The sequence below is a fragment of the Rhipicephalus microplus genome, chromosome 7 (genome assembly GCF_043290135.1).
Source record: "Rhipicephalus microplus isolate Deutch F79 chromosome 7, USDA_Rmic, whole genome shotgun sequence".
Taxonomy (NCBI): Eukaryota; Metazoa; Arthropoda; class Arachnida; order Ixodida; family Ixodidae; genus Rhipicephalus; species Rhipicephalus microplus.
This window is the reverse complement of record NC_134706.1, coordinates 131,428,436-131,437,824: the sequence shown is the minus strand read 5'-3', so window position 1 is coordinate 131,437,824 and position 9,389 is coordinate 131,428,436. Positions and strand designations below refer to the sequence as shown.

The window sequence follows — 9,389 nt, the reverse complement described above, 5'->3', positions numbered from 1 at the left end:
TGCTTCACAATGCAACAAGAAATATTGCAGTAATAATGCCTGGTACAAGCGTCCATAGGTAACGGGTGTCAGAACACGTGATTATCATAATGGCTCCGTGGTTGAAAGCCCCACTACAAGAGGCAGACACGCTACTTTGTCTATTCTCTTAAGGCCACGTAGTGGGTGCATAGAATTCGAAAAGGTTTCATGCACTTAGTGTTTGAAGTCCGCTCTACGAACAGGATGTCGCTATCGCGTTCAACTCCTAAAGGCGAAGCTTTAGGTTCCCCTAACTTTCTCTTTGCCAATCAACGCATCGCCTTTCTGTCTTCTAATAACTGGCAGAGTAACGATGGGATGGATCACATTCGGCAAGCATTCTCAACTTATGAATGGTAATCTGCCACTAAGCCTCATGAGGAAAATATATAACAGCTGCATCCTGCCAGTACTTACCCACGGATCAGGAAACTGGAGGCTTACAAAGAGGATTCAGCTTAAATTGAGGAAGACGCAGTGAGTAATGGAAAAGAAAATGATAGGTGTAACGTTACCAGACAAGAATAGAGCAGAGTGGGTCAGAGAACAAACCGGGAATTGGGATATCATAGTTGAAATTAAGAAGAAAAAAACGGACATTGGCCGGGCGTGTAGCATGTAGACAGTATAACCGCTGGTCATTAATGATAACTGACCGGATTCCCAGAGAATGCAAGGTAAGCGCACGAGGGGAAGACATAATGTTAGGTGGGCCGATGAGAGTAAAAGTTCGCAGGCATAACGTGACAGCAGAAAGCACAAGACCGGGTTGATTGGCGGATTATTGGAGAAGACATGGCCCTGCTGTGGGCGTATGCATGCATGATGATGATTTCTGTGTTCTGTTATGATTTGAGTGAATACCACTGAAAAGTTGGCCCGTGTGCAAATGTCGATCATCACGCCCTCTTGGGCGTGGTGTTCAACTATTTCGCCACACTTACTAAGACATGAGTATCACAATCACTATATTTACTTGTTTTCCACTCTAAATTTTTCTACTCCATCCCCTTCCGCACAGTTACGTAGTACGCGAGCCATTGTAAGCTCGTTAAACTTTTCTGATCTTCCCGTTTTGCTGCTTACTTTCCGTCTTGCATGCATACAAGTGAAAAGCAATAGACGCAAAATGCGCTTGATCGACTGAACAAATCCTTTTGCTTGGGTGAATGGCAGCAAATGCATGTCTAACACACACACACACACACACACACACACACACACACACACACACACACACACACGCGCGAGAAACAGCATTATTTTTCCATAAATTTCACTGAGCGAAAACAAAGGAACATCTTTCAAACCCAGCCATTGAGCCAGTCACACTTTTCATGTGTTAGTGATAAACGTTCAAGGACTTCCGTACTCGTGCATACACATACTTATTTTACACCTTCAAGTAAACAGACAATCAATAAGCAATTTTCTTTAACAAATGTGCTCGGTCTTTTCGAAGTGTACAGATTTCGCAAAGTATAGCCAGCGCGAGATTCGTGTGACACCATGCAGTTGAGATCTTAAGGCGCGAACACCCGCCAGCTCGAGGGACTGATACAGTGGTGAGCAAATTAGGCGAACAAACCTGATACTGAGCATGTCCTCATGGAAGTACTTCGCGTGGCACAAATGGGGACGAAGAAAGGAGACACACGAACTAGGCCGGCTAGCTGTTTTGCTTGAGTATGTTCGTTGCGGTGACGACGCATGTACTGGGTGGAAGACGAGGAAATTGACCTTAGCTAGACTTTAAGGTCAAACACACCTAAAAAGTTATTTTCTAGCTTTTTTTCCCGGACGATGTAGACCTATCACTTTCAAACAAGCATAAACTCGTTAAAATCTGGCTGTTAATCTGGCTTCCACGTGGAAATATTCATGCATCTACCATGTTTCTTCAATATATCTATGTTGTTCAAACTTTCCTACGAGGCCACAAAATTTGAGCTAGCTAGCGAACCATGCTCCAGGAGCAATCAAGCATTGTCACTGGTGGTGTAATGGTGAGCTCAAGGCACCACAAAAATAGGAGGATGGCTTGCGAAAATTGAAGCTCTAAGTGCAGGAGAGAGACACTCGGAATGAAATATTGTGATGTACGAATACCAGCTCATGACAAGCTGAGCCCTTCGCTGAAAGGGTAACGAACGAAAGTATCGTTTCTGTTTCCTATAAGGTGTTCCCGAGAAACTTAGGGCATGCGCTTAGATTGAGAAACAAGTGTTTTCGCTTAGATGACAGGACGTTGAAAAGTGCTTATCTGAGGTAAATTGGTAGCGGTATTCTAATGGTAAGGACCACATTTCTCGCTTCGACATGAGACCTTACTTTCATGCTTGCAAGTGACCGTAGGAAGAGTTTTATTCTCGTTCTAGTATATATGTTCCCAGAGAATTGAAATAGGTGGATCTCTTGATCAGATGCGCGAAACTGAAACGCGTGTTCAACATTTACGCGTATGGTTTTGCAAATAAATAGAACTCAGAGTAACTTTGACACTTCAATAAATATCTCCGTGTGCGGAACAAATATTTCATCGCCAAGTACTTCAGCAGTTAGGCACGAAAATGTTAAGGACATAAAGCATGTTTAGTACCAAGCTACTATTAATGGCACGAAACCGAGATTTAACTGAACTGGTCGTAAGATAAGCAAGGTGCAAGCGTGTTTCGAAATCTCACCGTGGCTTTCGCAAATTTGCTATTTGCACGCTTCTTTTCATCTCGAAACGCCGCAGTGTACAACGCGATCAAGAAGAGAGAACGAAATTCTCAAAACGCCACGCACGGCTATAGATCCAAGCTGAATCAGCTCCCGCCAACCCGACTCTCATATCCCTTATCTCGTGCACGCCACCACCACGGCCACTTGAGGAACCAGTTTGTCCCGAAACAACACAACCAAATGACCATCAACTTTTGACCGCCCTCTGAGATGTGGTTGTGTTCCATGGCGCTATATAGGAAGACGTCGATGCCTTCGAACGCTGATTCCGGAAGCTGCCATAGCCGAACTGCCATGCTATCCTGGACGCTTGTTGTATGCCTCGCAGTCGCCGCGTCGGCAGAATCTACGGAAGCCGGTGAGTAGCTACGAATTTGCAATCGTTAGATATAGTATTCAAATTTTTGCTATCCCTTGTGGCTCTGGAAATGTAATGACTTTGGCGCGAGAGATTCCTGAAACGAAGAATGCACTCCCAATCAGGCCCTGCTTAAATGCTGGCTATATCCAGGAAGCCAGACGAAAAACTTCCGCTTTCCTTACTATATGCTGCACAGTAGGCCGGACACGACTGACAGCGTGGCTGACTGACAAAGTGTAACGAACACTCATTATGTGGGGATTTTATTAGAAAATTAGACCGCACTCAACGAAGCTGGCCAAAAGTTCAAAAGAAAATAATTTCTTTCTTCAAATGAAAAAAAAAGTAGAGGGTAATATTTGATGTATATCTATGGAATAATAATATCGACCTATGCACTTTTTTTCTTCAAATCTGCGCATTGTTACAATATGTAATTAAAGGGACGGAGAACAAGAGACAACGCCTGTTCACTAGGCTCGATGTTCTTATTCCTCCTCGTTTTCTCCTTCTTCGCCTGCTTCGCGTTAGGCGAGCTCACGCCAGTGTCATAGCGCCACTGTTGCTTTCTCACCTTCGGCCACGCTGCGGCACTGCAAAGGAAGTTGGGTAAACACCTCTGGAGGGTGTCATTGACTGTTCCGTGCTGGTGTGTCTCGGCCACACAGGAACTGGGCCTGATGAAATGCCGAAATTATCTCTGCAGTGGTGGGAGGTGCTGGCTGTGTCAGTGTGCATGCCACGATGAGTCTTGCTGAGAAGTCGAAATTCCAGGTGGCCGATATTGGCTGCGTCGTTGTGGCTGCTGGTCTCAAACGTGCTGGAACCTGGCATGTGTAACTGCCGATGGTGACTCAGGAGAACGTCATAGGATGAGCTGTCATAATCGTAGGTCTCGCTGACGGCTGCGTGCAGCTTGTGTGACGAAGGCAGATGCGATTGTAGTCGCCGTATAAATTTGAGCTGGTCGAGCAGATAGTAACACAGCTCATTATCTCGCAGTATTGTTTTCGTGAGGTTCTACAATAAACTGAAGGTCCTTGAAAAGGGGCATGAAAAGAGGTCTTGTTTGGATTGTTTCTAATTCTTCTAATTCTCTTTTTTTCCGCGTGTGGTGGAAATTTGGAACAAGCTTGATGATGCATTGCGTAGACTGAACACTGTAGAGTTCGGGAAAATTCTATGTGTTACTCACATAAATTTGTGCACACTATTGTTTGTTTCTGTGCTTTCGGTGACTTTTCTGTACCCGCTCCTGCAATGTCCCAGGCATGGGACAGCAGTACTTGTAAATAAATAAATAACCTAGCTGTCATCAACAGCCCCGTCTTCAGAAGGAACTCTGGGTGTTACCGGCAGGTTGTCAATGGAGAACATTCCAAGTTTGACAGAAGCCACGGTTGCATTTACAGACATATCACATCGAGAATAGTAAGCATTCGATGGCTCTGGAGACAGTTTCAGTAGCCCATCGAGTGCCATGGCTGGTGGTTCCGGTACAGGCTTCTTCAGAGTGCATGGCAGTGCATCAAGAGGCACTTAAATTGTCAGTGGTGCCCGTGCGCCTGCGAATACACTGATCGATGTCATGAATACTTGCTCTTCCGGCTGTTTACGAAAGGTCTACGTGTCAGAACCAGAGAAAATGGTGACTGCGTTTTCGCATGAATGGCTGGTCTTGGAAGGCGCGTCACCAACAGCTCTTGCTCGAAGGTGGCCGTGGTTTGTAGTGATAATCCTGCCGATGGTATCGTCGCGCAAGAAGAGCTGTGTGGTGGAGAACCCTTGTCGCAGCCGGTGTTGGGGTCTCCCGCGAAGCCTTCTGCGATGCCCTCGGCACAAGGGCTTTACGGCACAACTGTGCCACAGAAGTGGTTTCTGATCACAGCGTTCATTCGTGGTAGACAGTGGGTCGGAGATGACAAGGCCGAAATCAATCGAAAGGGGACGAAAAAACTTGCCAGTTTGAACCACCAATCAGGTCACGTTTGTTGCCTGATGCCTTCGTAAGCATGCCACGTTTAGCTACATCGCGAAGGTGGTCGATGGCCACCTCCCATTTCTGCTGTGATGTCTAGCCATGACAGTTTCTCAGCGAGTTGATGGTAATGATCCACAGGAAGACGTCTTCCTGGATACCTCGAGCTCAGGTAATTCCCATGCAGAAGCTGACCGTAATGTGGCTTGGCAGGATCCCGAAGTTTCTGGGCTGAGAGATGGTAAGAACCTTGGCTCGTGAAGATGTCACCCGCGTGACGTCTGTGTGATGGTTGCGCTAAGAACACGGTGATCTCGAGGTGGGCTCCGAGGGAAGTGTGGAGGCTCCGGTATTCGCGGAGGTAATACAGGACCCCAATGTTAGAAGACGCCCAGCTGCCGAGTTTTTGTGAAAGGCACGTGGCGGCGCGGATAATCTGCGATACATTGTCAGTGTAGCCTCCCTGAAAGCCCTTGGCGGTGGCCGCGGGATATTCGTCGTCGCAGCCATGAGTGCGGTGGTGATTTTGTACATCGTGGAAGTGTGATCAACACGATGAATGGGAGTGCTGGTATAAGGATGTCGAACCTCCGAGAAGGCCTGGACGCAATCGCTGAACTGGGCTTCCTGTGACGGCACGTTTGCTGATTTCTTGACCCAGGAAGCGTGCACGACGTCACTTGACTGGCAGCTCCACGAGTCGCGTTAGACAAAAGGTGAACTCCAGCAATTTTTTGACCATGTCAGGTTGCTACTATGTTCGTGGGACACGCTTGCCACGAGCGTGATAACTGAAATGAACAGAAAATTCTGAAATAGTTTTTGATAAGCAAGACGGCGCAATAGCGAAACAGAAAAACAATCAAGCTGACTGCCTACGTATGACATATTATTTGCTAAGAACCAGAAGTATTTTATTGCTCCCGCCGGCGTGGAGTATGTTAACTGTGAAACTCGGGACGAGCGGGCACTCTGAGCAGAGACGAGCGCACCGAACCGAGCCGACCAAACACCACAAATGATGAAAAAAACCTTTTCCGTAACAAACACAGCAGCTTTTGGCAACGGCAGTGGTGCCACTGGCTGCGTCAGTTCTGTTGGCATGCCAAACATGACGTCACAAAGACACTGTTGACAATAATTCTGACCAGCCGGTGAGCATTTCGAGCAATCTTTAAAATTTATGTGAAAACAATGAGCGCATCTCTCAAGCATGGCATAAATGACAGAAATTTGCATGTAACGTACCCAGTGAGTTTAACTGACATCCATTGACGACGACGACGAAAAATTGCCGGAGCTGGCCCTTAAGGCTCTGTTTTAGGTGGTTTCGCCGTTGTAATGAACTAGACAGAGAACAAGAGACAGCGCTTGTTCACTCGCTTGGCTGTTCTTATTCTGCCTCGTTTTCTTCTTCGTTTGCGTTGCGCCAGCCGAGCTCGCGCCAGTGCCTAAGCGCCGCTCTTCATTTCTTACAATTGTTGCATTGTTACATGAAAATATTTTATGGCCCTGATTTCATTATTCAGGACCTTGCAAATGAACACAAAGACCCACTGTTTCCGTAGATGTTTCAGAGAGCATCGATAACATTCTTGGGACGACTCAACAACTCAACGTTCCAGCACTTCCCTGTAAGCTATTGCGCAGCATTTAAAGTTCCCACTTTTTTCATTTGATTTCCTATGCACCACACTCTTTAGATAGCGTTCCGTATATTGCGTTCAGAATACCTTTTTCGCACAGAGGGATCATTCAGTTACGTGCTGTATTCTAATAACTTACCTATCTAAATAAAAAATATAGATAAACATGTCCCGAATAAACACTAGTAATAATATCTAAGGATTCACGTCCCAAAAACGTTATGATTATGGGCGACGTTTCACTGGAGGCTTCCGTAAATTTCATCAGTCTGGTGTTCTTGAAAGTGCCTCTACCAATTCCACTCCATCAAATTGCGATCGCGGCGGCCGGGATCAAAGGCGCGACCTTCGCGTCAATCCTAAAAAGCAAAAAAAAACATGAACCAAGCAGACGCGGCATTTCGGAAACTTCTGAAAATACGACGTATTCTTCGTTAAAAGATCTATGTGGTTCATTGCGGCTGTCATCATTGTGCAATTTCAAAAATTATGGCTCTGGGCGCTCCAATTGCCAACATGGTGTAGGGTTTGTTCTGGGGAAGATTGTTAAACACTTCTTGATAAGAAATTTTACAGCTAGCTAAGAAGGCAGTGTCCTTACCTTTAAGGCAGGCCTTTCTGTTATGTTGTATAGATGCATGATCTTTCCAATTAGTAACTATTTCAGTGCTTTTCAAGTAGGGGAAAAACATACAATTTTCTGTACCGGCTGATAAGATCGCAGGTGATGTATGTACTTATATTTTGGTAACCATGGATAGTTAGTTTCACTGGTGCACGCTCCAGTCACTTAGAGATTTTACAAAACATGGCCAGTTATCAATATAACTCTGAGTGTACTCAGGGACGCTAATAGAGTCACACTTTGCAAAGTATCAGGATACTTACGTTTGCTCTCACTTCGATGCAGATGGACTGGCCTGCAACGAAACCATAGTGCAGCAACTCAAAGAAATCGGCCAAAGAATTGGATCGTTCCTGCCGGACCCTTGGCTTCTATCATCGCAGTCCAGTGGCAGCCGCAAGGGCAAGGGTTCTCTGCTCGGCTGGGGCCTGGTGTCTGGACTTTCGTGGTCAAAAGCAGAACCACCACTCGATAGCTGCGGTTCTCAGCTTCTCATCAAAGTGCCTCTGCAAGGACTGGCTCGGCTGGCACTACCATTCGCTTCGACGCCATTGTACTTCCAGGGTGCAGCTGCGGTCACGGCAAACGTAAGAATCACCTTGATAGAGTGGTGTTAATTAAGAAGAGGACAAAAAGTTACATGGACATTTTCGCACTCACCGAATAGATAGGAATGCCGACTCAACTTCCCTTTTCTTCTCAGTAGAAGTATTCTTTATGCCTCACCGCACTCATAAAGTTTGCAGTCCCTAATGTGGCTGTGCATCGCCTACAGCTTTACAGAGTCACGTCACATTGTTTTGCGCAGCCTTCGTGACCGGCCCACTGTCTACCAAGCCACAATATCGTCTGATGATGTCCTCATGTGATGATGATCTTTTTCGTCACTTGGGTTGGCTCCCTGGGAACACGCCGACGCCGGACGTTTTACAATGTTTACGTTTGATGAGGCATGCTCAAGTGGCCTGTTCAAGTGATGTGACAAGTTCACATTTGACAACGCCTTCAAGTGGTAGTGCTTACTGCCCATTCTCTACAAACTATTTACAGAAATATTAGCAAATAGAAATAGGGTGACATTAGAGTTCAATGAACCAAAGAACAAAGCAGGATTTCGTGCAGGCTACCCTACTATCATCATATTCATACTATCTATCAGGTGATAGAAAAATGCACGGAGTACAACCAACCCATTCGTAGGTTACGAGAATTTGTTTGATTTAGTCGATACATCAGCAGTAATGCAGGAACTGCTGAATCAGGGCATCGTCATACCCTACATAAAGATACTGTAAGAAATCTACAGTGGATCCACAGCCACCGTAGTTCTCTAAAAGGAAAGTGACAGAATCCCAACACAGAAAGGTGTAAAGCAAGGAGACTCTCTAATGCTATTCACCGCGTGCTTGCAGGACGCTTTCAGTGCCCTAGATTGGGAACAGTTAGGGAAAACGGTAATGACGAGTGTCTTAGTAAACTGTGGTTCGCTGATGGCACAGCCTTGATGAGTAACTCAGGATACAAATTACAGCTCATGATTACTGAACGAAATACGGACAGCAGAAGAGTAGGTCTGAAAACTATTATACACAAAAGTAAAGTGAGGTGCTGCAGTCTAGGCATAAAACAGTGCTATTGCGATAGGTTGGGAGACGCCGGAAGTTGTAAAGAAATATGTCTACTTACGACAGGTAGTAACCGTGGAGCCGAACCATGAGAGTGAAATAACTGGAACAATAAAATTGAAGTGAATCATATTCGGCGAGCACTCTCAAATTATGAATAGCAGTATGCCACTAACACTCACGAGGAAGCTATACAACAGCCACATAATACCGGTACTTGTCTACAGAGCAGAATCCAGGAGGCTTATAAAGAGTGTTCCGCTTAAATTGAGGACAATGCAGTGAACGACGGAAAGAAAAATGACAGGTGTAACCTTAAGAGGCAAAAAGAGAGCACACTGGGTCAGGGAACAAACTAGGGTCAGGGAACAAACCAGAGAAAAAACTGGGTTATTAGTTGAAATCA

At 45.6% G+C, this 9,389-nt stretch overlaps 1 protein-coding gene across 1 annotated transcript; it reads left to right on the top strand.

The window, feature by feature from the left end:
• Positions 1-2,827: 2,827 nt before the first annotated feature.
• Positions 2,828-7,975, top strand: LOC142767868 (uncharacterized). Its single transcript, XM_075870116.1, has 2 exons — positions 2,828-3,106; positions 7,644-7,975. Exons 1-2 carry the CDS (start codon positions 2,959-2,961, stop codon positions 7,973-7,975), a joined length of 480 nt encoding a protein of 159 aa, XP_075726231.1. The 5' UTR covers positions 2,828-2,958.
• The last annotated feature ends 1,414 nt before the right edge of the window (positions 7,976-9,389 follow it).

What these genes read in the sequence shown, in the direction of transcription:
- LOC142767868 (XM_075870116.1), top strand. Translation starts at nt 2,959, where the DNA reads ATGTGGTTGTGTTCCATGGCGCTATATAGGAAGACGTCGATGCCTTCG. An exon ending in GGCAGAATCTACGGAAGCCG is followed by an intron (nt 3,107 to 7,643) that starts GTGAGTAGCTAC and finishes ACTTCGATGCAG; the next exon opens with ATGGACTGGCCTGCAACGAA.